This window comes from Lepisosteus platostomus, unplaced genomic scaffold (assembly GCF_059453375.1).
Source record: "Lepisosteus platostomus isolate fLepPlt1 unplaced genomic scaffold, fLepPlt1.hap1 Scaffold_65_H1, whole genome shotgun sequence".
In the NCBI taxonomy this organism is placed as follows: domain Eukaryota; kingdom Metazoa; phylum Chordata; class Actinopteri; order Semionotiformes; family Lepisosteidae; genus Lepisosteus; species Lepisosteus platostomus.
This window is the reverse complement of record NW_028291679.1, coordinates 395,058-422,972: the sequence shown is the minus strand read 5'-3', so window position 1 is coordinate 422,972 and position 27,915 is coordinate 395,058. Positions and strand designations below refer to the sequence as shown.

Sequence of the window (27,915 nt, the reverse complement as noted above, 5' to 3'; positions counted from 1 at the left end):
AGTCCTTCACAAATGTTTTGTTTGTGACTTTCTCTGTTATTCCCTTTCACACTCAACTGAACTATGTGTTATGTCTTGTAAACGTAATCAAACATTTCACTTAGGTGTGTGGGTTAACACAAACCCATATTGTATGAAACATTCAGTTTTTCATTCAACTTTTTTCTAACAATTGCATCCATGCTAGGACTACAGTAAACAACACTTTTTACTAAAGTAAATGAAATTGTTCATTAAACAAGACACATTGTTTTAAATGTATGCAATATGACGACACTAAAAACAACACTGAAACTTTTCATTGAAATACTGGACGAGATTGTGCATATTCAATGGATTTCTCCTGGTGCTTTTTTTCATCAGTCTTTTCATATTCTTGTTCTCTACTCAGGTGTCTCCTGTTCCTTTGGTGATGTCTGCTGTACACACATGGTATCATACACTTGAGCAAAGTGTGATACCACCGTTTGTTCTTCTCCTAAAATAAAGATGAACATTGACAAAAGTCAGAAGCACTCTTTTCTTTGACAGACGAACAAAACAATGCAAGAATAAGCATACTCTCTGTTCCTTACTCATTTCTACCTACCTGTTTGACCACTTTGTCTGCTTCAGTCAGGACAGGGTGCTGGGGCTGACTCTGAGCAATCTGAGAAGAACTCTCTGTGATCTTCTCCCTTACAGTGGCTACATTGTACTCTGTTTGAAATCCAGGTATCGCCTCCGGTAAGTTCCTCGGTCCTTTTTGGGACTTGAAAGGGTAGAATCATTTTGTGACTACATTTCATTGTCATGCACTGATATGTTCTGGTTTGTGTTCGATTACTGCAGGCGTTCAAGTACTTTCTTTTTGTTCTAGATTGGCAGTGTTTGAGATGGTAGGAACTTGTCATATTCTCAACTCTGAATGCTCTGTAAACATACTATTTTAGCATTTCTTAGAAATCTGAAAGCAGTGTTACCTGTATCATTTTTTGTCTTGGTAGTAGTATTGCAGCTCCAACATCAGCACTTAAATAATGGTTTGTGATGTTACTTGTCCTTGGAGTTAGTATACTCCTGAGAAGTCAAGAGAAATCTTACGTAAGCATTAATTATGTTTCACTTTTGAAAGCAAAGTACGTGTCAAGTACTTTGAAGGCATTTGTTGATACTTTTAAGCACTTTCGTTGATTATTATTATCCTTCAATTAGTTATTACAAGTCCAACATTCTCTACATGATCTCACTCCATATTCAGAATGTGGGAATACAGTTGTTTTAAGGAAATGCCACTGAATAGATAGTAGCTCACTCTACAAAGATGAATTTGCTAATTAATCAGTCAGGGACACAGCTTATACTTCAGTAGTCTTAGATCATGTAATGATGATTATTGTACTTTATAACTAGCAAAATCCCCATATCCTGTTCATTGCCCCTTTTTCAGTCATGTGGATTGAATTATGCCTGAAGTGGTTAATTCTCACCTTGACATCTTATAGAACAACTGAATCTCTACCAAGGGTGAATGTGTCCTTCCTCTTAATGTCTAAAAGAAAAGGTTAAAATTCATTGAAGCAAAATGCAACAACCCAAAATGTTGGGGAGGTCGTTTCCACAGTTATTTCATATGACAGTGCTTGGAGTGAAACTACATGACCATGGTGAAGAAGTAAAAACACTTTACCTTGTTCCTCCTGACTGATGTCCTTATGCGTGTTTTGCACAGTTGAGCGTTTTGTGTCTTGTCGTCTGTGTAGGCAACAGCCCTCTTCCCTGGGATAGAACTAGATGATATTTAGACACGTTAATTTGACTTCTCCATTGCTCACATTGATGTGGATATGATTATAAGGCTCTGTTTTGTGGGCTTCCCAAGAAAACAATAAATCCCTTACTACTTGTTCGAAATGCAGTAGCACAGATCCTAACAAATACAAGAAAGAGAATATCATTCCTGTTTTGAAAAAACTTCACTGGTCACCTGTATTATCTAGGATAAATTTGAAAGTTCTTTTATTTGTTTTTAAAGCTTTAAGCGACCTAGCACGTCTGTACCTTACTGAATGTCTGTCTTCATATGTTCCTATACGTGACCTGAGATCTGCACATACTGGCCTACTGCAAATACCACATGTGAAATGAAGAAAGAGTGGAGAGGCTGCTTTTTGTTTTTATGCTTCTAAATTATGAAACTCACTTCCACTTTTTATTAGGCAGTCAAGCTCGGTACATTGTTTTAAAAAACATTTGAAAATGTTGCTTTTAGTTAAAGTGGTTCTTTGTTCTTTCTATTTCTGTTTCTTTTTTTAGTTCTCTTTAATTGTTCTTATTTTATTACGACTTTCCTAATTTTTATTTATTTAATTGACATGTATGTTGCTTTACTGTATTGCTGTATTTTCCTTGACAACTGAACGTATATCTCTCAATTTTAATATTTTATTTTTACGCTTGGTTTTTAAAGCACCAAAGCACTATTTGTATGAAAGGTGCTCTATAAATAAAGTTTATTATTATTATTTTTAATATTATTATTATACTTTGTTACATTTTTGGTTAGGACAAAGATTCTAGTAGAGGTGGCCTCTTTTACCCCGTTCCAAAAAATTGGAAAACTACCTTCAGGATACACTGACAATGACCATCTACTGTCTCCTCTAACTGTGTATTGTCATCATGCATATCTTGTGTATTATTTATTGTAGTTGGTTTTGTCATTCTGTAAAGAAGCCACCTTTCAAGGCACTATATAAAATAATGTTTGTTATTATTATTTACATTTTTCATCGTCAAATCTGGCAAAGAGTCTTAAGAGAATATCAAAGAACACGTTGCTCTTACCTTTCCATTCCAAGAAATACCCTCAGCTCGGATTGCAGAGATTGACCTCTCTGTCTCAAATTCTGAGAAACATAGACTCGATTGAAAAATGACCATTTCCTAAGATTCACATAACATCACCAGTCAACATTTGCCACTTGACATCAATAGAAATCATAGAGTACATGACATTTCCAATCAGTTTTCTTTCAAGGTACAATACCAATCGCCTTGCCAGAAGAGTTATACTGCGGTAGATAAATATTACAAATGTCAGATACACGCAGAGTTGTTTGGATTACTATGAAAAGATTGGCAAATATATTTATGTTCATTATATTTCTTGGAGTGACAGAGCTAGAGAGAAAACAATACTTACTTTTATCTCTGCAGACAGGATCGCAAGGGATTCCCTTATACTGGGTTCCTATATAACAAATAATACATTATTCAAAAAACATGATATTTCTCTGTCCATTGGCAGCATGATTGTTTATCATTACAGTTTTAGTTAGCTTTAATTTTGTAAACCCCAAGTAAACATAGTTTGTGCCTTTCTCTGAACTTTTTGGCATTTCAATTCAGTTGTTTGTAAGCTTATTTTACAGTTGCTAGGTTGATGAAGTTCCTGAACTGTGCAGTATTTCTTTTGGGTTTGGTGCGAATCATATTCTAGCGGTTGGGGGAAAAAAGCACAGGTGCCATCCCACCATTAAACCCTGAAACTTACCTTAGCCGATTCTTCAACTAAACCAGACATGTTAACTAAGTGTTACAGTATGTTTCAAAGTGTGTATTTTAGCAAACACAACTGAAGTTCTGTTGTCTCCTTGGAGACACCTGGAACTGGTGTGATGCTGGTTCTATGACATCATTCGTTCTAAATGTAAATGCAGGCATTGGCACAACATAGTAAATTGATGTAAAGTTATGGATCCATTTATGATTTTCACTCAGTTTGAAAGAGTTCCTGTCGTGTGGTTAAACTTGTGTTACGGAGGGTTAACTGGGGTTCTGGCTACTAGTTAGGCTTGGTCATTCAGTCATCTGGTTCATGAAATAGGAAGCTAAGAGATCTGTGTTTTAGTTTTACTGTTTGTTTTTGTTCCAGAGAATAAGAAATGTTTCATTAATATTAGTAATAGAGTAGCTGTTTCTCTAAACAGTGTGTGTCAGTTTGCACTGCAGGTGTGCCAGGTAGAGACCATTTAAGAACCAATAAATATGCTGTCATTTACTGCCGTGGCTAATTTCTGTTAACCTTGTCTCTCACTCACTTTGATGAGCAAAATGTTCATACATAAAGCATACATTTCTGATTGGTCAGAAGAAGCTTCTTAACATATAAGGTATAAAGAAAGTCAGAAAGTTAGGCACTTAGGTCAGCCTTAGGCAGTTAACCAAGACCATAATCCGATAAGAAGCTATTCCCTTTCATGTTGCTAAATCACATGTAGGATACATGAGTTACACCTCCACTTAAGAGACCTTAAAGAGACCTTGGCCAGCCAGGAGTGTAGAAAACCGTAAAACAGTTCTTGAGGACCTAATTGTTAACTCTTAACAGGCAAAGGTTCCTTCAGTCCTATGAGAAATACATTGCATACATTTAAAACAATGTGTCTTGTTTAATGAACAATTTCATTTACTTTAGTAAAAAGTGTTGTTTACTGTAGTCCTAGCATGGATGCAATTGTTAGAAAAAACGTGAATGAAAAACTGAATGTTTCATACAATATGGGTTTCTGTTAACCCACACACCTAAGTGAAATGTTTGATTACGTTTACAAGATATAACACATAGTTCAGTTGAGTGTGAAAGGGAACAACAGAGAAAGTCACAAACAAAACATTTGTGAAGGACTTGTTGAATGTTTTTTCTTTAGAAATGACAAAAAATAAAGAATTTTTCAACAAGATGTCTTTCTATAGCGAGTTTCATTTGAGATAGTCTTTTCTTAGAAGTGCAAGAGTGGTATTCCCTACAACTTATTCCCCAATTTGATCATTCTCAGAAATTAGGAGACGGAAACCACACCTACTGTAATATTAGACCTTGTAACAAGGCAACTAGGTTTCAGTGGCTTAAAAGGTGCAGAAAGAGGCTCATTTATAATGACCTCCAGTGTCCCACAGGTTTCCCAAATCATTTCTTAGAGTATGGAAAAAGAGGAAATAAAGTGTCTACAGAAAGCGTATACCCCCTTGAACTTTGTTCAGTTTGTTGCGCCAGTGCCAGAGTTTCATGCAATTAAATGAGGACCTCTTTCTCACACCACATATGTTATACTTTCAATGGGAAAAAAGGAAATATTAGAATTGTATACATTTTCACCCACATGTTAATATTTGGTAGAAGCCCTTTTCACAGCAATTTCATCTGTGAGTCTAATGGTAATGGCCTCCACCACCTCTGCACCAACAAGATTTGATAATATTTGAGAATTTGAGAAGTCTGTCTGGTTTAGCTGAAGAATCAGCTAAGGTAAGTTTCAGGAAGTGCATCTGATTTCTTTCAATAAAGCAGAACAGAGAAAAAACACACAATACAAAATCATGAGAATTTGTATCCATATGACACTTTGACTCGAATACTTTTATCAGACCTACACAGAGTATATACTGTACACACTTTTTCAGCCCAGGTTTATACATTTGATACATTTGGAACTGCCATTTGTAGGTGTTTTTGTGTCTTAGCTCAACACTGTGAAACCTGTAGTTACAAACATGGAGGATGAAGACATGAAGACATATATTGTACCTCTGACCGGCCTACCTTCGAAGAGGTGAAAGATGAAACTTTTCCTTTATCGTCAACTCAGTGAATGTCTTTAAACTTTCGAAAACTGTAACAAAGAATAAGTTAAAAAACTTATTTTCATTGGACCCACAGAAAAGTCAAAGTTATCCATAGAAATGCCCGTCTAAATCAGAAATCTACAGCACAAAGGCAGTGGCCTTTCGGGACATAAAAATGAAATCAGACTTTACTCAGACGAATTGCCCTTGGTCACGGACATCTTGCTATCAGTCACTACAAAGATGTTTTCTCTCGTGCCATGGCTTGCCTGACTTGCTTCTTCAGCTGGATGGCTTCTGGTCGCTGGTCAGGATCGACAGCCAGCATGTCCTGGAGCAGTGTCCTTAGCTCCGTGCTTATGGCTCTATTTACTTTCAGGGGGATGTGGAACTGCAGCCAGGGGTTCTCATGCAGGGCCTCTCCAACAGACCCTGACAGACATATGCTCCTGTATCGGAAACACGCTTTAGTTCAATTCTAAAATATTTCTCATAGGACTGAAGGAACCTTTGCCTGTTAAGAGTTAACAATTAGGTCCTCAAGAACTGTTTTACGGTTTTCTACACTCCTGGCTGGCCAAGGTCTCTTTAAGGTCTCTTAAGTGGAGGTGTAACTCATGTATCCTACATGTGATTTAGCAACATGAAAGGGAATAGCTTCTTATCGGATTATGGTCTTGGTTAACTGCCTAAGGCTGACCTAAGTGCCTAACTTTCTGACTTTCTTTATACCTTATATGTTAAGAAGCTTCTTCTGACCAATCAGAAATGTATGCTTTATGTATGAACATTTTGCTCATCAAAGTGAGTGAGAGACAAGGTTAACAGAAATTAGCCACGGCAGTAAATGACAGCATATTTTTGGGTTCTTAAATGGTCTCTACCTGGCACACCTGCAGTGCAAACTGACACACACTGTTTAGAGAAACAGCTACTCTATTACTAATATTAATGAAACATTTCTTATTCTATGGAACAAAAACAAACAGTAAAACTAAAACACAGATCTCTTAGCTTCCTATTTCATGAACCAGATGACTGAATGACCAAGCCTAACTAGTAGCCAGAACCCCAGTTAACCCTCCGTAACACAAAGTTTAACCACACGACAGGAACTCTTTCAAACTGAGTGAAAATCATAAAAGGATCCATAGCTTTACATCAATTTACTATGTTGTGCCAATACCTGCATTTACATTTAGAACGAATGATGTCATAGAACCAGCATCACACCAGTTCCAGGTGTCTCCAAGGAGACAACAGAACTTCAGTTGTGTTTGCTAAAATACACACTTTGAAACATACTGTAACACTTAGTTAACATGTCTGGTTTAGTTGAAGAATCGGCTAAGGTAAGTTTCAGGGTTTAATGGTGGGATGGCACCTGTGCTTTTTTCCCCCAACCGCTAGAATATGATTCGCACCAAACCCAAAAGAAATACTGCACAGTTCAGGAACTTCATCAACCTAGCAACTGTAAAATAAGCTTACAAACAACTGAATTGAAATGCCAAAAAGTTCAGAGAAAGGCACAAACTATGTTTACTTGGGGTTTACAAAATTAAAGCTAACTAAAACTGTAATGATAAACAATCATGCTGCCAATGGACAGAGAAATATCATGTTTTTTGAATAATGTATTATTTGTTATATAGGAACCCAGTATAAGGGAATCCCTTGCAATCCTGTCTGCAGAGATAAAGGTAAGTATTTTTTTCTCTTTAGCTCTGTCACTCCAAAAAATATAATGAACATAAATATATTTGCCAATCTTTTCATAGTTATCCAAACAACTCTGCGTGTATCTGACATTTGTAATATTTATCTACCGCAGTATAACTCTTCTGGCAAGGCGATTGGTATTGTACCTTGAAAGAAAACTGATTGGAAATGTCATGTACTCTATGGTTTCTATTGATGTCAAGTGGCAAATGTTGACTGGTGATGTTATGTGAATCTTAGGAAATGGTCATTTTTCAATCGAGTCTATGTTTCTCAGAATTTGAGACAGAGAGGTCAATCTCTGCAATCCGAGCTGAGGGCATTTCTTGGAATGGAAAGGTAAGAGCAACGTGTTCTTTGATATTCTCTTAAGACTCTTCGCCAGATTTTACGATGAAAAATGTAAATAATAATAACAAACATTATTTTATATAGTGCCTTGAAAGGTGGCTTCTTTATACAATGACAAAACCAACTACAATAAATAATACACAAGATATGCATGATGACAATACACAGTTAGAGGAGACAGTAGATGGTCATTGTCAGTGTATTCTAAAGGTAGTTTTCCAATTTTTTGGAACGGGGTAAAAGAGGCCACCTCTACTAGAATCTTTGTCCTAACCAAAAATGTAACAAAGTATAATAATAATATTAAAAATAATAATAATAAACTTTATTTTTAGAGCACCTTTCATACAAATAGTGCTTTGGTGCTTTAAAAACCAAGCGTAAAATAAAATATTAAAATTGAGAGATATACTTTCAGTTGTAAAGGAAAATACAGCAATACAGTAAAGCAACATACATGTCAATTAAATAAATAAAAATTAGGAAAGTCGTAATAAAATAAGAACAATTAAAGAGAACTAAAAAAAGAAACAGAAATAGAAAGAACAAAGAACCACTTTAACTAAAAGCAACATTTTCAAATGTTTTTTAAAACAATGTACCGAGATTGACTGCCTAATAAAAAGTGGAAGTGAGTTTCATAATTTAGAAGCATAAAAACAAAAAGCAGCCTCTCCACTCTTTCTGCATTTCACATGTGGTATTTGCAGTAGGCCAGTATGTGCAGATCTCAGGTCACGTATAGGAACATATGAAGACAGACATTCAGTAAGGTACAGACGTGCTAGGTCGCTTAAAGCTTTAAAAACAAGTAAAAACACTTTCAAATGTATCCTAGACAATACAGGTGACCAGTGAAGTTTTTTCAAGACAGGAAAGATATTCTCTTTCTTGTATTTGTTAGGATCTGTGCTACTGCATTTCGAACAAGTAGTAAGGGATTTATTGTTTTCTTGGGAAGCCCACAAAACAGAGCATTATAATCATATCCACATCAATGTGAGCAATGGAAAAGTCAAATTAACGTGTCTAAATATCATCTAGTTCTATCCCAGGGAAGAGGGCTGTTGCCTACACAGACGACAAGACACAAAACGCTCAACTGTGCAAAACACGCATAAGGACATCAGTCAGGAGGAACAAGGTAAAGTGTTTTTACTTCTTCACCATGGTCATGTAGTTTCACTCCAAGCACTGTCATATGAAATAACTGTGGAAACGACCTCCCCAACATTTTGGGTTGTTGCATTTTGCTTCAATGAATTTTAACCTTTTCTTTTAGACATTAAGAGGAAGGACACATTCACCCTTGGTAGAGATTCAGTTGTTCTATGAGATGTCAAGGTGAGAATTAACCACTTCAGGCATAAGTCAATCCACATGACTGAAAAAGGGGCAATGAACAGGATATGGGGATTTTTCTAGTTATAAAGTACAATAATCATCATTACATGATCTAAGACTACTGAAGTATAAGCTGTGTCCCTGACTGATTAATTAGCAAATTCATCTTTGTAGAGTGCAGCTACTATCTATTCAGTGGCATTTCCTTAAAACAACTGTATTCCCACATTCTGAATATGGAGTGAGATCATGTAGAGAATGTTGGACTTGTAATAACTAATTGAAGGACAATAATAATCAACGAAAGTGCTTACAAGTATCAACAAATGCCTTCAAAGTACTTGACACGTACTTTGCTTTCAAAAGTGAAACATAATTAATGCTTACGTAAGATTTCTCTTGACTTCTCAGGAGTATACTAACTCCAAGGACAAGTAATATCAAAAACCATTATTTAAGTGCTGATGTTGGAGCTGCAATACTACTACCAAGACAAAAAATGATACAGGTAATACTGCTTTCAGAATTCTAAGAATTGCTAAAATAGTATGCTTACAGAGCATTCAGAGTCTCATAGAGAAAATAAGTTGAGAATATGACAAGTTCCTACCATCTCAAACACTGCCAATCTAGAACAAAAAGAAAATACTTGAACGCCTACAGTAATCGAACACAAACCAGAACATATCATTGGATGACAATGAAATGAAGTCACAAAATGATTCTACCCTTTCAAGTCCCAAAAAGGACTGAGGAACTTACCGGAGGCGATCCCTGGATTTCAAACACAGCACAATGTAGCCAATGTAGGGGAGAAGATTACAGAGAGCTCTTCTCAGATTGCTCAGAGTCAGCCCCAGGACCCTTTCCTGACTGAAGCAGACAAAGTTGTCAAACAGGTAGGTAGAAATGAGTAAGGAACAGAGAGTATGGTTATTCTTGCATTGTTTTGTTCGTCTGTCAAAGAAAAGAGTGCTTCTGACTTTTGTCAATGTTCATCTTTATTTTAGGAGAAGAACAAATGGTGGTATCACACTTTGCTCAAGTGTATGATGCCATGTGTGTACAGCAGACATCACCAAAGGAACGGGAGACACCTGAGTAAAGAACAAGAATATGAAAAGACTGATGAAAAAAAGCACCAGGAGAAATCCATTGAATATGCACAATCTCGTCCAGTATTTCAATGAAAAGTTTCAGTGTTGTTTTTAGTGTCGTCGTATTGCATACATTTAAAACAATGTGTCTTGTTTAATGAACAATTTCATTTACTTTAGTAAAAAGTGTTGTTTACTGTAGTCCTAGCACGGATGCAATTGTTAGAAAAAACGTGAATGAAAAACTGAATGTTTCATACAATATGGGTTTGTGTTAACCCACACACCTAAGTGAAATGTTTGATTACGTTTACAAGACATAACACATAATTCAGTTGAGTGTGAAAGGGAACGACAGAGAAAGTCACAAACAAAACATTTGTGAAGGACTTGATGAATGTTTTTTCTTTAGCAATTACAAAAAATAAAGAATTTTTCAACAAGATGTCTTTCTATAGCGAGTTTCATTTGAGATAGTCTTTTCTTAGAAGTGCAAGAGTGGTATTCCCTACAATTTATTCCCCAATTTGATCATTCTCAGAAATTAGGAGACAGAAACCACACCTACTGTAATATTAGACCTTGTAACAAGGCAACTAGGTTTCAATAGCTTAAAAGGTGCATAAAGAGGCTCATGTATAATGACCTCCAGTGTCCCACAGGTTTCCCAAATCATTTCTTAAAGTATGGAAAAAGAGGAAATAAAGTGTCTACAGAAAGCGTATACCCCCTTGAACTTTGATCAGTTTGTTGCGCCAGTGCCTGAGTTTTATGCACTTAAATGAGGACCTCTTTCTCACACCACATATGTTATACTTTCAATGGGAAAAAAGGAAATATTAGAATTGTATACATTTTAAAGCCATGTGTTCATATTTGGTAGAAGCCCTAACAACACCTAAAAAACACCTAACAACGGGTGCAGGACCGAATTAGGGCAGTACCCACTATTGATAAACATACATAAAACAATATTAAAGTACTGGCTTTAATATTAGCCAGACACAGCCGGATGAGCTCTACCAGCCAGGACAGGAGGCTCTACTGTACACAGAGAGGGGAGGGAGGGGGGAACAAGCTGCCCAGCCGTGTGGAATGCTGCAGAACCCTAAACAGACAAAACATACTACCCGAATATTTGACCAAGATATCCAGACACAGCTGGATGAGCTCCACCAGTCAGGACAGGCTAATAAGATACACTCCACAGACATTCACAACAGCGACATATCATAAACACTTGAATTACTTATCTAGACTCTCGAAACAAAATTTCGAGAAAAAACACATTGCCCAACGTTAGAAAGCACCTTGCATTACATTGCTTGAAAAACAATTTTATTTCGAAAGAATTATGGATCGGGAATTCTTCAAGGAAGTCGTGGTCACACAGCATGCCGCCCCATATATCAGGGAGCACATTGGATCAAGGCACCGTCTCTTTCAAGACAACGATCCGAAACACAAAGCAGCAAGGGCGAGGCTTATAGCAGAACGAGTGAACTGGGTGAAAACTCCAGCCGAATCTCCAGATTTAAATCCAATAGAGATGGTATGGCATTCGCTGAAAGACTATGTTTGGAAAACTGCTAAACCCAGCACAAAGCAAGAACTGATACTGATACAATGTCTTTTGATACTGATACTGTATGAGTAGGGCTGTTTCACCACTCCTCCTTTTTTGTTGCATGCAGCAGTACTTCTTATGGTAGTACTTAAGTACAGTACAGTAGGTACTTACATTAGTACTTCTCGCGTTAAAAAAGTTAGGTGTTAGCATAAACTATTAGTAATAAATAATATTAAACTTAGCACTGTAATAAATTATGCTAATATTAAATTCGATTCTGCTCTGAGAATGTAGGGGAAGGAAAAATGCCAGTGGTCTTTTCACTGATGAACTTGTGCCTGATGAACACCACTGCGTCACACCACACAGCTGCGAGTGCACCTCACTGTGCCCGGCCACCACTGCATCACACAACTGCCAGCGCACCTCACCGTACCAGGCCACCACTGCGTCACCCAGCTACCAGCGAAACTCACCCTGCCCGGCCACAACTGCATCACACCACACAGCTGCAAGTGCACCTCACCGTACCCGGCCACCTCTTCATCATACAGCTGCCAGCGCACCTGACCATGCAAGGCCACCACTGCGTCACACAGATGCCAGCGCACCTCACCGTGCCCGGCCACCACTGCGTCACACCACACAGATCCCAGCGCACCTCACAGTGCCAGGCCACCACTGCGTCCCACAGCTGCCATCGCACCTCACCATGCCAGATAACCACTGCGTCACACAACACAGCTGCAAGCGTACTTCACCGTGCCAGGCCACCACTGCGTCACACAGCTGCCAGCGCACCTCACCATACCAGGCCACCACTGCGTCACACCACACAGCTGCCAGCGCACCTCAAAGTACCCGGCCACCAATGCGTCACACCACACAGCTGCCAGCGCACCTCACTGTGCCAGGCCAGCACTGAGTCACACCACACAGCTGCCAGCGCACCTCAAAGTACCCGGCCACCAATGCGTCACACCACACAGCTGCCAGCGCACCTCACCATACCAGGCCACCACTGCGTCACACCACACAGCTGCCAGCGCACCTCAAAGTACCCGGCCACCAGTGCGTCACACCACACAGCTGCCAGCGCACCTCACTGTGCCAGGCCAGCACTGAGTCACACCACACAGCCGCCAGTGCACCTCACCGTGCCAAGCCACCACTGCGTCACACAGCTGCCAGCACACCTCACCGTACCAGACCACAACTGCGTCACACAGCTGCCAGCGCACCTCACTGAACCCTGCCACAGCTGCGTCACACATCTACCAGCGCACCTCACCATGCCCAGCCACCACTGCATCACACAGCTGCCACCACTGCGTCAGATCACACACGAAGTAGGTCATCGGGCCAACAGTATACAAACATTACAGCTCAAGTGCTTTTGTATCTGAACGCTTTTAGGTAAGTAATTTAGCAGCTGCGGTATTAATAATGATTTTAATGGCAAATTCAATTGCAGGTAAAATAAAAATGGCGGATAACTTTCTTTCTAGCTTCGTGAAGCGGTCGTGCCATATTATACATATATACCATAATAAGAAACATAATATGTACAGTAGAATTTTTCACTTTAAGCTGGCATTATCCAGAACCGGGTCAGGGCCCGGACCCAGACCGTGCAGTGTGGTCCGTCGGCCTTCTAAAGATGTTTAGGAGATCGAGGCACCCTTGGATTTGATTAGAAACTTGCATAATTTCTTAACTTGACCCCATTATCTTAAAAAAAACGGCCAGGCCCAGACCAAAGCATGAAGGCTGAGAGGATCGGGGGACTCTCATTTTTGGTCACAGCTTACAGTAGTAGATCAGTAACCTCTGTTTATCGTGATAACCTTTAATTATTTTCCAGTACTTTTTTAAATGATAAAACACATTGTCTCGCCAGTTTTGCTAAAGATACGGTTTTAGTGTTTACGCGTAAATTTGTAAGCCGTAGGTTTAAATCTCGTGGTCTTATTTTCTGCATTTTCATCGTAAGGGAAGGCGCTAGTTTGCGATTTACGCGCTGAACATTGTAAGCAGAGGAGCCTTAAGGCACAGCCTCGCCTTAACACCATCGTTTGCATTGTCATTGTCATCCAGAAAAGCAGTCGTAAGAAAATGAATCTGTGGCGGCTCCGAACATTAAAAAAACTATATCTAGACTGCAAATACATCCCAATCTTACTATCAACACGTTTTAAGAGCCCTCTCCTTTCCACCGGTATACAAGCTAAGAGAGAAATATTGGAAATCCCATCTGAAGTAGCCCTCGTCTCACCTTCGGAGCTGTGAGCGATGGGGATCATAATTAAAAAGGGTACAGTTACTTTGAAAATGTGTATGTGATACTTAAATTTAAATAAATTAAAAAGATAAATTATATAACACATACTGTGCTATCTACGTCCATGTGTTTAAGACGTATGAATCGGTTTTAAAACAGGCACACCCCTTCTCACAAATCCGACTGGAGTCTCAGTCCGTCATCGCGATGAAATAGGAGCTCAGATGTAGGCTAAGTGATTGCAATTTACTTATTTAAAAGAACCACTTCAAATCAAAAGGGAGACATTTTGTAATGGTAGTTATCGTATTATACAGTATACGTAATTGTAGATATACAGTACATAAAGGGTATGAATAGGTGTGAGCTTTTACTGTATATTTAATATTTTATCTGACCCATTTGTAGAAACCGCCTACTCAGATTTAGTTAAGTGGTCTGCCACCATAAAGACAGAAAAATATAATGACACCCAGTTACATTAACTGTAAAATAAACGCCGTAACTGCGGCCATATGAAAATTTGGATAAAGATTATACAAACATCCTAAGGAGCTCTATGACATATGAGCGTCGAAATAATGGTTGGTGACCTGACGTAACATTGCTCCCTGAATTACGTGATCTGTATATACCCAAATACAGATATATCACATAGGGAGATGCAGTCAAACATTGCATTGCTATCGTCGTGGTGAACGATTTCTCCGCTGTTTAAAACTTGTTTGGTAAGTGTCATCAAATATTCTTGTCAATTTGTAGCGAAATCGAAATTTCAAGCTTTGAAATGAAATAGTACATTTCCAGGTTTCAGTTAAACATTTTTAAAAAAGCTCATGACTTTAAGCATTCTGAACATTGTGAATGTTATTTGGGAAACAAATGTTTATTATAATGTTTATGTTTAGGATTTGTCTCCTACTGAGTCAGCATGCAGCATTCAACACCATTAGGTTTAATATTAAAACGTTGTGTATTTCCTGAATTGTTTTTTTTATTCTTTTCTATTAGACCATACAAGACTGTGCAGGATATCATTTATTTGCCATTTTTGCCTTTTCCAGATACCTGGGAAACAAAGCTCATATCTCATTTGCCAATGGAGCCCAGTCCTAAGCCTGGTGCTCTGTCCCCCTCCCCGAAGGACACAGACTCGAATCGACCCGCGCCCTTAAGGCGACAGGATCTGATCTCCACGTACTGCCCGCCTCCCAAGATACAGCTTCTGAAGGACACCTTCCAAGAGAAACTGATGCAGGAAAAGGAGAAAAAAATGATCGCCATGTACAATCGGCGGCAGGAGGCAGCTCTACAGAAGATGAGAAAATCTTTCCAATATGTCAAATACGCTGCGGAGAAGAAGACGGGGAACAGCTATCGCTTCCAAACCCAACAGGGCCCCGAGAAGAACATTGTGGGGTATGATCGGTCTTACCCCCTGAAGCCTATGGGTAACAGGAAAGTCTCCGGCCCTGGTGAGGTTCCGGCTGTGGACCGCCCGGAAGCACAGAGTGATTCCTTGTTTGCCCCCACCCCGCCTCAGGATGGTCATGAGAGGCCCTGCGAGAGGCCGGGCAGGAGGGACTCAAGAGTACGCAAACCTAAGGACAGGACTGTCCTCCCCATGGTGGCGACCCCTCCAGGGCAATGCCCTTCTCATGCCAATGGGAAGGAGCACTTTCAGTTGCAAGAGGAGCTACGAAAAGTGGCCGAGGCAGAGGCCGCTGAAGGAGGAGCATCGCCGGAGGGAGGCCAGCCTGCAGGATGAGATGCGCCGGAAGGAGGCCATGATGAAGGACGAGATTCGCCAGAGGGAGGCCATGATGCAGGCGAAGCTCTTCAGAGCTCAGGAGGAGCTGAGGATGGTTTAGAGAGAGATGGAAGACTCCAGAGAGGTGGCCGGAAGGGAAAATAGAGGACTCCTGACCCGAAGGAAGACACTCCAGGCGAGGCAAAGCGAGCTTTGCCCCAGAGGACCGTGGGCCAACCAACCCTCTAAGGCCGTGCCTCTTCTGACCTGCAGAATGGAGAAGCAAAAAGCCTTCACTCCAAGGAAAGCCCTTCCTATCAGAGGAGGCAACCTTGATTATGGTTCTCCAATGGAAGACGGCGGATGCGCAGAATCGCACTTTCCCTCTGCGCTTTCCCATCAGGAGAGACGTCAAGTGAGCCCTTGCAGCCGTGGGCTAGAAGACGTCCCCTGTGGAAGGAGAAAGTATCTCAAGAAAGCAAGGCTCCCTGAAAGTGACGTGTCAGCGGCACAGGCCGCGCAGGCCCACTTCAGAAATAACACCGCATGTCTGGATGAACAAACTCTGTCAGTGGAAAACAGATATTTGTCCCCTACAAGTCTGATCTGCCCTACCGCTGAGCAATTTCCATATGAGAATAGCCAGAGTGGAAACCCTCAGCTGGTGCCCTGTGAACTGTGTCACAGGAAGTTTGCTGTAGAGAGGCTGGAGAAACACAGCAAGATCTGCAAAAAGCTTCAGAATTCAAAGAGGAAGGTTTTTGACTCTTTCAAGCACAGGGCCAAGGGAACAGAACTGGAGGCATACATCCATAAGAAGAAGCAAAGGCACATTTGCCAGACAGAATAAATGGGTTTTAGTGACTTCTGAATTCTGTTGTAAAAATCTACATGAGATATCAAGCAAATAGCACTCACAGGAAACAAAACCATAACTAAATTGTACTCTCTACCCAATGACCTGAAAGGTAGCCCCAGAAAGCTAAGTTATTACTGTATTGATATTTTCTTGCCTTTTGAATGGTTTGTGACCAGACTGTGTACGCAGTGCTAGTACGCAGGAGCCGCCCTCCTCCTCCTCCTCGCAGATGAAAACTGATGTGAAGAAGAGTAAAAGAGTCATGATCTTGGCTCACGACTCACGTCCTGCTTTTTCTTTTTAGAAATATATTTAGCACAGTTCATCCGTATGATGATAAAAAAAATGTTACCTTGTTTTAATAAAATGATTTTTTTTTTGGTGGACTGGTGTTTGCGTAGCTGTGGTTATTTCAGTTTTTCTCTTATCATTCATACACCTTGACCTCCTAAAAATAATTTTTCAACCTGGAACGTACAATTAGCAGGCAATAGAACAGGTCACATTGGCCTTGGAACCATCAAAAAGTAGTATTCACACATTCTCGGCATCAATTTTCCTTAAAAACAACTGAAAAAGCATGGTAAAGAATGATTGATTTTTTTAATGAAAGTTATTTGATTTAATTTATTTAATTTTCATAATATTTGAAATATGTTGGGATTAATGTGACTCAATATTATCTGCAGCTCTTACACTCCAGGCACCTGATAAAGTGGAACGCAGTGTCTTTGCCTTACATGGCGCTCAGCTCTTCCTCAATCCCAGCAGAAGCAGCAGCCTCCGGGTCCTGCCTCATGCACAGCTTAAAATGCAACACCGAGTAATACAACAAACAACAGGGAAAACCATTCACGATCAGACACATCCGTTGATTGCTGGCTCTCAGTAAAGGGACATTGCTGTGGTCCACGCATGAATCTGTTTTCTAAGTGCCTTATCCAATACAGTGTTGAGGCCAGTTTTCCCAGAAGCCAATTAAAGGGGAACACACAATAACTTGTAAAACCTCCAATTTACATCACAAAATAGACTACATTTCAAGGTTAAAGAATTACCATGTTCTGCGATTCAGAGCGAGGCAGCAAAACTTCCTGTAATCTGATGTGGCCCTATGACATTGTAAAGGAGCAGGCTTGTGAATACATCTCGTTTAATCCAATTGAATATAACTCTCAACTTTTTTACGTTTTTGCCAATAAATAATACTACATTGTTAACTCTGCATAAGAACCTTGGAATGGAACGTTTTTTGCAGTGAAATGTTTGCTGCATAACCTATACCCTTTCTCTCCTACATCACATTGCATTAGTCATTACAGTGATTAGTGAGCAGGAAGGGCTGCATCACATCGCAATTTGTGTGGAACTTGAATGCGAATTTGTTACAACATGGCGTAACTTACAGTACTTTCACAAAATTCATGATTTTGTGCTCAATTTTGAGTTTGTAAAGTTTTTCTATAATGTCAATGATTTTATTTTGTGACTGAAATTAAATACTTTTGTGTCTGCAAAATTGGGACTGTAGTTCCACCTTAACCTACTAGTACTGTATGTCTTTGGACTGTGGGAAGAAACTGGAGCACCTGGAAGAAATCCACACAAATGAAGGGAGAACATACAATTCCATCCAGAATGCACCCCAGGAATTGAACCCAGGACCCCAGCTCTGTGAACCACAGTGCCACCTCATTGCTATAGTCACTATAATTAAATGGAGTTTTTAATGAAAGTTCGGGAGGAATGAAGGCTGCCGCGCTCATTCGACAGAGCTGCTGCAATTCTCACTAATCCTGACGTAAGCAACCGGTCTCCATAAATATCAAACGTCACCCTCTCCTCTTCCTCGTTCGTTTTCTGCATGGTTTGTTTTCACCTAGCTCGAATCCATGCTCCCTTCTCACGGATGTACAAATCCGCCGCTCCGATGAAGACCTTTTCTGCAGCGCAGGAGACTCTCCTACTCTTCTCGTCCAGTCCACCCCCCTCAGCTCCCCTCACCTCCGTCTCATCGCCTCCTTCAGCCGCCGTGCCACATCAGCGCTGCTCATCTCCCAGCCAGTCCTCACAAGATCCAACTCCTCGCCGAAGACTGCGTTCCGCCGTCGTAGTCCCTCTCTCATTACAAACCCAGCCTTCCCGCTCCTCCACGGCAAAATCTCCAAATAACCCCCGCTTCTCTCGAGGATGTCCCTGCCGCCGCGCTTCACGCACATCGGCTCCCCCTTCTCCCGGATCATCTCTCGCGACTTCCAACCGGACCGTAGCAAGCCTCCAGAGGATACTTCGAAAACATGGCGTCCATTTTAAAAGAAACGCTTCCCAAAAAAAAAAAAACTCTTTTTTCCCTGTACTTAACCTGTACAGTCTACACAAGGAAACATCAACTCCCCAGCTTCCCCCGGCGCCCTCTGATGACATCATCCGCGCCGCCGCCTCTCATCCCAACGTGAGGACCGCAAGGCCGCTTGCGCCTCTGCCTGTCACAACTTCTGTCTTGTCTTGTCCTGATATATCCGTTTCTGTCTCTTCCCCCAAGCAATCCATTCCTCTGCTGAACAACTGCACCTAGCCTCTTCCACCGAGCCTCCTGCCCTAATCTCCTCACTGCCGAGTCTAAGGCCCCAGGCTCACACCCCTCCCCCCCTCCCCCCTCTCTCCGCTTAATCTAATTTCTGCACTCTCCTCTGTCTCTACCTCCGGCGTCCAACACGGCTCACGCTCCGCCAGCTTGGTGCCTTCGGCCCCGGTTTCTTTTCTTTCGGCCCCTGCTGCTGTCTCCATGGCCCGAAGGCCAGCTGGTAAACGACACCCAGCTCAGCCAGCCAGCCCCTGGCATCCAAGACGACTCGGCAGCCTCCTCAGTCCCTAACGCAGCCTTCGCCCCTGCTTCAATGGAAACAAAAAAAAAACATCCTCATCCATTTGGCCATCCATGCAGTAGTTCATATAATCAACAAAGGAAAGTCTTCATCCCAATCCATCACGAAATTCCTCTGCCGCTTTAAATGGATTTCTCTCACATCAATTCATCTGCGCAGCTGCTCACATTCCAGGTCACCTTAATAAGATAGCTCTCTCTCTCGCTTTCAATTCAGGAACTCGGCACCAGATGCAAGACCGAACCCCTGCAAAGTACCTCCCTATTCGGAACTCGCATTCCTCTGAATCATCCTTTCCATCGCTATCTCCAGCTGGCCCAGCAAACTATCCCCTTAGGGATCGCCCCTCGAACTCTCAATTCTTACTGCACTGCCTGGAATGGCTTCCAATCCTTCCACCTCTCCGTGAACATAAAATTCCGTTCTTTCAATATTCTCACCGTATCATCCTTCGTTTGCTATCGTAGAAACTCACTCAAGGTACGAGCATCCACCACCAAAGTATACCTGTGCGGCATCCACTCCTTTTCGGCACGATCTGTCCATCCCTTATCTACCCTCAAATTACTCTCCTTAAAGGCTTTCGGTGGCTTGAAAAACCACTTCCGAACCTACGCATCTACGTTGTCAGGTCAGGTTACCACTCACCCTGGGCCAACCGCCCTCTTGAATCTTTATTCTTGTTAGCCTTCTTTATCTCCCTAAGGTGCTCCAAAATTACCGCTCATTCCACATCCTTCGATCCTTCTTCTCAACCCTGCTTATCCAACATCTCCATCTTATCTTCCAAGACACTGACCTTCTATCTCAAAAGCAAAACCAACCAACTCGGATCCGCCACTCTCATCTATTATTTCAAACTCTGTTCCTACATAAGCCCTTATGAGCCTCTATCCCATTACGCACATCTTCGCACCTCTGCCGGAGCTTACCCTACTGTCCCTCTGTTCGCAAATGAGAAGGGCCGTATCATGATACCCTCCTAAACAATTCTCCGGGCACTCCTTTAGATCAGGGGCCGCATCCTCTGGATGCGCTCGCCAAGGCATACCCCAGTATCTCATCAAGCAACTCGGCCGTCGATCCTCCGAGGCTTACCATGCATACATCAAAACTAACCCCGGTATCCTCAAGCAGGCACTTTCTCTCCTCAGCCGAATTCGCCCAATAATCTTTTGTTTTTGTTTTTTCTGCACTGGTTACTGGGGGTCCCGCTTGGTTCTTTTGGGGGTCCTATCCTCCCTGTCCAACGGCGGGGAGGATGGCCCTCAGCCAAGCGGGTTACGCCAAATCTCCACATCACAATAAACAATTCTAATTTCTCCCAAGCTTTCAGCTGCTGTCATTCCTCGTGAAATGGAGTTTCTAATGAAAGTTCGGGAGGAACGAAGGCAGCCGCGCTCATTCGACACAGCTGCTGCGATTCTCACTAATCCTGACGTAAGCAACCGGTCTCCATAAATATCAAACATCACCCTCTCCTCTTCCTCGTTCGTTTTCTGCATCCCTCCTCCACCCCCTCTCCACCTTTGAAGCTACCCAATTGGTCGCATGGGGGTCCTATCCTCCCCGTCCAACGGCCGGGAGGTTGGCCCTCAGCCAAGCGGGTTACGCCAAATCTCCACATCACAATAAACAATTCTAATTTCTCCCAAGCTTTCAGATGCTGTCATTCCTCGTGAATGTCAAAACTCATTTGCAAATGAGCAGCCTGGGATCCAAAAGGATAAAGACAAGGATCCAAACAAAGCACTATCCCAAAGCTTGGCTTTGTACAGTATTTCATACAGGGCTTGATGCAGAAGGCAGATAATCTAAGTCCATGCAATAATTGCTAAGGGAAAGTGACTTTGTGTTTTTGGAGGGAAGTCACTCAACATGGAGCTGTGTTAGTGAAACGATTGTTCTGATGTACGGCTGATGTCCAAACACTGAAAACATGATTGTGTATGCAATCGCACTCCCGAGCTCCATTGGGTATGGTTAAAATAACTTTTTATAGTTCATCACATTCAAAGTGTGTGTACTTGATGAAAGTGTAACACGCATTTGGAGGAGTTATTCAGGATTTTCTTTCATTCAACTATTTCAAGACCCATTATTTTCAGATGTTGTAGTATACGTGAATAATGAAAGGCCTTCATATTACACAATGAAGGAATGACTTCGCAGGTGTGAAGAATAAAAGATTAATTCAGCTCACTTTGGGGAGTTTCACAATGGCCCTCCTTATAGAAATGTGGGTTTGATTAAAGGAGTGAAGAAAAAGCACTGAATAATATTTGCTTCTGTAAACGTAATCATCTCAAAATATGGTTGAAGAAATTGAAGAAGGTTAAACATAATCCAAAACGTATAAGGTCAATTTAAGTACAACCAGAATTCTAGTGTTTATGCAATGCATCTGTGGGTTGATATGAAATACGGCCGTACTTAAACTAAACGAGGTTATCGAGAGCATATTCCGAGTACGGCTGTGGCCAGTTGTACTGTGAACTGCGAGGACCGTATCTTATCCTGAACGGGCTGTGCGAATACCGTCCTCTGCTGGCAGAAGGAATAGATTACAACAGCACTGTATTGGCGATTAGTCCTATTGCTAGAATATTGAAACAACAAGGAGTCCGCGGAGTCAAGCAATGCTGAATAAACAAGTACCTGAAATTCAATAGGATTTTGTGTATTGATTACAAATAGGTGTGGAATTCTCATGTACAGTGCTATTCATGGATTCCTTACACAAGCAGCCGTTGTTATGATACTTTCGTAATCTGAATATAAATCTATCTACTTAAAACTGTAATTATTGAATAGATTAATGTCTTTGAAATGCTTCATTAACTGGGCAGTTTCCATGTTTGGAAATGTTTTTATTTTGATTGCTGATTGCTAGATACTGTATGTTTAATAGGCATGCTGTTAATATTTTCTACAAGAGCCAAATAAGACAGTTATGCTGTAGTAAGTTATACATAAGTTATATAACATAAGTTATACAGTTTTTTGTTCTGAGGTCAATTTGAATCTCATACTAAATTACTGGTGTCCTTTTATCTGAGAAACACTACCTGATTGATCACCTGATGCCTAGAAATTAGCATGCACAGTAGCCCAGCGTTTAGCATTGCTAGCTCACAGTGCTGAGGCCCTGGGTACACTTCTGGACCTGGGGTGCTATCTGTATGGAGCTTGTATGTTCTCCCCATGTTTGCATGAGTTTGCTTTGGGTGCTCCGGCTTCCTCCCACACTTCAAAGAACTACTGGTAGGTTAATTGGCTTCTGGGATAATTGGTGAGTGTCTGTGTCTTCCCTGCATTGGACTACCATCCAGTCCCAGGTATCTCCTGCTTATTACTTTCTGAGGCTCTGGCTCCCCCGTTCCCCGCGACCCCCTGACCCCCTGACCCTGAATTGGATGAAGCGGTTAGAAAATGGGTGGTTTCTGTTATGCTCTGGTCATGCTCTGCCATAGCAACAACTTGTAAAAAATGCAGATGCTAGGATTTAACTCAAAGAAGGAGCTCAGATCACTGTGTTGGCATCGCTGTACAGGTGTCCGGTTTGTTTTAGAACATGTGCTAAAATCTTATTTACTCACTTCTAGACTTTTTACCCCCCATATCAGCCTGCAGGTGCACAGTGGTCTGTGGACACCCTCCTTGCTCTGTCGTAAAACAGGAAATAAAAAGCAACTGGTTTTGACTTTAATGCACTGAGACTGTGGAACTCACAGAACTCTCTTGTCAGAAAGGCAGCTTCTAACAGCTTTTAAGTGAAGACTAAGAACACTTTTCTATTTTATTCAAATAGATTATATATATTTTGTTTAAATATATGTTATAAATGTTAAAATGACAGCTCGTATAAGCTTGTATTTTTACCTTTCGATCATTTTTATAATTGCTTTGAGTTGCTTTTACCATGATAAACAGTACAAAATATGAGGTGTTGAACTTGTCAAAAGTTTTAAAGCGCTTTATGACGTAAAGTGTGATGACAGTCCTTGGCGGTCTATGTAACAATTCTTCTTGAAGTAGGTCATCGGGCCAACAGTATATAAACATTACAGCTCAAGTGCTTTTGTATCTGAACGCTTTTAGGTAAGTAATTTAGCAGCTGCGGTATTAATAATGATTTTAATGGCAAATTCAATTGCAGGTAAAATAAAAATGGCGGATAACTTTCTTTCTAGCTTCGTGAAGCGGTCGCACTATATTATACATATATACCATAATAAGAAACATAATATGTACAGTAGAATTTTTCACTTTAAGCTGGCATTATCCAGAACCGGGTCAGGGCCCGGACCCGGACCGTGCAGTGTGGTCCGTCGGCCTTCTAAAGATGTTTAGGAGATGGAGGCGCCCTTGGATTTGATTAGAAACTTGCATAATTTCTTAACTTGACCCCATTATCTTAAAAAAAAAACGGCCAGGCCAAGACCAAAGCATGAAGGCTGCGAGGATCGGGGGACTCTCATTTTTGGTCACAGCGTACAGTAGTAGATCAGTAACCTCTGTTTATCGTGATAACCTTTAATTATTTTCCAGTACTTTTTTAAATGATAAAACACATTGTCTCGCCAGTTTTGCTAAAGATACGGTTTTAGTGTTTACGCATAAATTTGTAAGCCGTAGGTTTAAATCTCGTGGTCTTATTTTCTGCATTTTCATCGTAAGGGAAGGCGCTCGTTTGCGATTTACGCGCTGAACATTGTAAGCAGAGGAGCCTTAAGGCACAGCCTCGCCTTAACACCATCGTTTGCATTGTTATTGTCATCCAGAAAAGCAGTCGTAAGAAAATGAATCTGTGCCGGCTCCGAACATTAAAAAAACTATATCTAGACTGCAAATACATCCCAATCTTACTATCAACACGTTTTAAGAGCGCTCTCCTTTCCACCGGTATACAAGCTAAGAGAGAAATATTGGAAATCCCATCTGATGTAGCCCTCGTCTCAGCTTCGGAGCTGTGAGCGATGGGGATCATAATTAAAAGGGGTACAGTTACTTTGAAAATGTGTATGTGATACTTAAATTTAAATAAAATAAAAAGATAAATTATATAACACAGACTGCTATCTATGTCCATGTGTTTAAGACGTATGAATCGGTTTTAAAACAGGCACACCCCTTTACTTCTCACAAATCCAACTGGAGTCTCAGTCCGTCGTCGCGATGAATTAGGAGCTCAGATGTAGGCTAAGTGATTGCAATTTACTTATTTAAAAGAACCACTTCAAATCAAAAGGGAGACATTTTGTAATGGTAGTTATCGTATTATACAGTATACGTAATTGTAGATATACAGTACATAAAGGGTATGAATAGGTGTGAGCTTTTACTGTATATTTAATATTTTATCTGACCCACTTGTAGAAACCGCCTACTCAGATTTAGTTAAGTGGTCTGCCACCATAAAGACAGAAAAATATAATGACACCCTGTTACATTAACTGTAAAATAAACGCCGTAACTGCGGCCATATGAAAATTTGGATAAAGATTATACAAACATCCTAAGGAGCTCTATGACATATGAGCGTCGTAATAATGGTTGGTGACCTGACGTAACAGTGCTCCCTGAATTACATGATCTGTATATACCCAAATACAGATATATCACTCAACACGGAGCTGTGTTAGTGAAATGATTGTTCTGATGTACGGCTGATGTCCAAACACTGAAAACATGATTGTGTATGCAATCGCACTCCCGAGCTCCATTGGGTATGGTTAAAATAACTTTTTATAGTTCATCACATTCAAAGTGTGTGTACTTGATGAAAGTGTAACACGCATTTGGAGGAGTTATTCAGGATTTTCTTTCATTCAACTATTTCAAGACCCATTATTTTCAGATGTTGTAGTATACGTGAATAATGAAAGGCCTTCATATTACACAATGAAGGAATGACTTCGCAGGTGTGAAGAATAAAAGATTAATTCAGCTCACTTTGGGGAGTTTCACAATGGCCCTCCTTATAGAAATGTGGGTTTGATTAAAGGAGTGAAGAAAAAGCACTGAATAATATTTGCTTCTGTAAACGTAATCATCTCAAAATATGGTTGAAGAAATTGAAGAAGGTTAAACATAATCCAAAACGTATAAGGTCAATTTAAGTACAACCAGAATTCTAGTGTTTATGCAATGCATCTGTGGGTTGATATGAAATACGGCCGTACTTAAACTAAACGAGGTTATCGAGAGCATATTCCGAGTACGGCTGTGGCCAGTTGTACTGTGAACTGCGAGGACCGTATCTTATCCTGAACGGGCTGTGCGAATACCGTCCTCTGCTGGCAGAAGGAATAGATTACAACGGCACTGTATTGGCGATTAGTCCTATTGCTAGAATATTGAAACAACAAGGAGTCCGCGGAGTCAAGCAATGCTGAATAAACAAGTACCTGAAATTCAATAGGATTTTGTGTATTGATTACAAATAGGTGTGGAATTCTCATGTACAGTGCTATTCATGGATTCCTTACACAAGCAGCCGTTGTTATGATACTTTCGTAATCTGAATATAAATCTGTTATCTACTTAAAACTGTAATTATTGAATAGATTAATGTCTTTGAAATGCTTCATTAACTGGGCAGTTTCCATGTTTGGAAATGTTTTTATTTTGATTGCTGATTGCTAGATACTGTATGTTTAATAGGCATGCTGTTAATATTTTCTACAAGAGCCAAATAAGACAGTTATGCTGTAGTAAGTTATACATAAGTTATATAACATAAGTTATACAGTGTTTTGTTCTGAGGTCAATTTGAATCTCATACTAAATTACTGGTGTCCTTTTATCTGAGAAACACTACCTGATTGATCACCTGATGCCTAGAAATTAGCATGCACAGTAGCCCAGCGTTTAGCATTGCTAGCTCACAGTGCTGAGGCCCTGGGTACACTTCTGGACCTGGGGTGCTATCTGTATGGAGCTTGTATGTTCTCCCCATGTTTGCATGAGTTTGCTTTGGGTGCTCCGGCTTCCTGCCACACTTCAAAGAACTACTGGTAGGTTAATTGGCTTCTGGGATAATTGGTGAGTGTCTGTGTCTTCCCTGCATTGGACTACCATCCAGTCCCAGGTATCTCCTGCTTATTACTTTCTGAGGCTCTGGCTCCCCCGTTCCCCGCGACCCCCTGACCCCCTGACCCTGAATTGGATGAAGCGGTTAGAAAATGGGTGGTTTCTGTTATGCTCTGGTCATGCTCTGCCATAGCAACAACTTGTAAAAAATGCAGATGCTAGGATTTAACTCAAAGAAGGAGCTCAGATCACTGTGTTGGCATCGCTGTACAGATGTCCGGTTTGTTTTAGAACATGTGCTAAAATCTTATTTACTCACTTCTAGATTTTTTACCCCCCATATCAGCCTGCAGGTGCACAGTGGTCTGTGGACACCCTCCTTGCTCTGTCGTAAAACAGGAAATAAAAAGCAACTGGTTTTGACTTTAATGCACTGAGACTGTGGAACTCACAGAACTCTCTTGTCAGAAAGGCAGCTTCTAACAGCTTTTAAGTGAAGACTAAGAACACTTTTCTATTTTATTCAAATAGATTATATATATTTTGTTTAAATATATGTTATAAATGTTAAAATGACAGCTCGTATAAGCTTGTATTTTTACCTTTCGATCATTTTTATAATTGCTTTGAGTTGCTTTTACCACGATAAACAGTACAAAATATGAGGTGTTGAACTTGTCAAAAGTTTTAAAGCGCTTTATGACGTAAAGTGTGATGACAGTCCTTGGCGGTCTATGTAACAATTCTTCTTGAAGTAGGTCATCGGGCCAACAGTATATAAACATTACAGCTCAAGTGCTTTTGTATCTGAACGCTTTTAGGTAAGTAATTTAGCAGCGGCGGTATTAATGATGATTTTAATGGCAAATTCAATTGCAGGTAAAATAAAAATGGCGGATAACTTTCTTTCTAGCTTCGTGAAGCGGTCGCGCCATATTATACATATATACCATAATAAGAAACATAATATGTACAGTAGAATTTTTCACTTTAAGCTGGCATTATCCAGAACCGGGTCAGGGCCCGGACCCGGACCGTGCAGTGTGGTCCGTCGGCCTTCTAAAGATGTTTAGGAGATGGAGGCGCCCTTGGATTTGATTAGAAACTTGCATAATTTCTTAACTTGACCCCATTATCTTAAAAAAAAAATGGCCAGGCCAAGACCAAAGCATGAAGGCTGCGAGGATCGGGGGACTCTCATTTTTGGTCACAGCGTACAGTAGTAGATCAGTAACCTCTGTTTATCGTGATAACCTTTAATTATTTTCCAGTACTTTTTGAAATGATAAAACACATTGTCTCGCCAGTTTTGCTAAAGATACGGTTTTAGTGTTTACGCATAAATTTGTAAGCCGTAGGTTTAAATCTCGTGGTCTTATTTTCTGCATTTTCATCGTAAGGGAAGGCGCTCGTT

At 40.7% G+C, this 27,915-nt stretch overlaps 1 protein-coding gene and 1 long non-coding RNA gene across 2 annotated transcripts; one reads left to right on the top strand and one right to left on the bottom strand.

Annotated features, from left to right (window-relative positions):
• Nucleotides 1-1,397: 1,397 nt before the first annotated feature.
• On the bottom strand, nucleotides 1,398-2,890 carry LOC148632178 (uncharacterized). Its single transcript, XR_015934474.1, has 3 exons — nucleotides 2,827-2,890; nucleotides 1,670-1,769; nucleotides 1,398-1,531 (listed from the first exon to the last, which is right to left on the bottom strand). It is a non-coding gene; the product is annotated as an uncharacterized LOC148632178 (long non-coding RNA).
• Nucleotides 2,891-6,901: 4,011 nt separating this feature from the next.
• On the top strand, nucleotides 6,902-10,566 carry LOC148632177 (uncharacterized). Its single transcript, XM_088623893.1, has 8 exons — nucleotides 6,902-6,959; nucleotides 7,263-7,310; nucleotides 7,607-7,668; nucleotides 8,725-8,824; nucleotides 8,963-9,024; nucleotides 9,436-9,532; nucleotides 9,762-9,923; nucleotides 10,035-10,566. The coding sequence occupies exons 1-8, from the start codon at nucleotides 6,930-6,932 to the stop codon at nucleotides 10,212-10,214; spliced, it is 741 nt and encodes a 246-aa protein (XP_088480019.1). The 5' UTR covers nucleotides 6,902-6,929; the 3' UTR covers nucleotides 10,215-10,566.
• Nucleotides 10,567-27,915: the final 17,349 nt, after the last annotated feature.

Excerpts from the sequence above, each read along its gene's own strand:
- LOC148632177 (XM_088623893.1), top strand. The coding sequence starts at position 6,930 with ATGTCTGGTTTAGTTGAAGAATCGGCTAAG. Across the intron at positions 7,669-8,724 it reads GCATTTCTTGGAATGGAAAG|TTCTATCCCAGGGAAGAGGG; the intron begins GTAAGAGCAACG and ends AATATCATCTAG. Across the intron at positions 9,025-9,435 it reads TTGTTCTATGAGATGTCAAG|GAGTATACTAACTCCAAGGA; the intron begins GTGAGAATTAAC and ends TTGACTTCTCAG.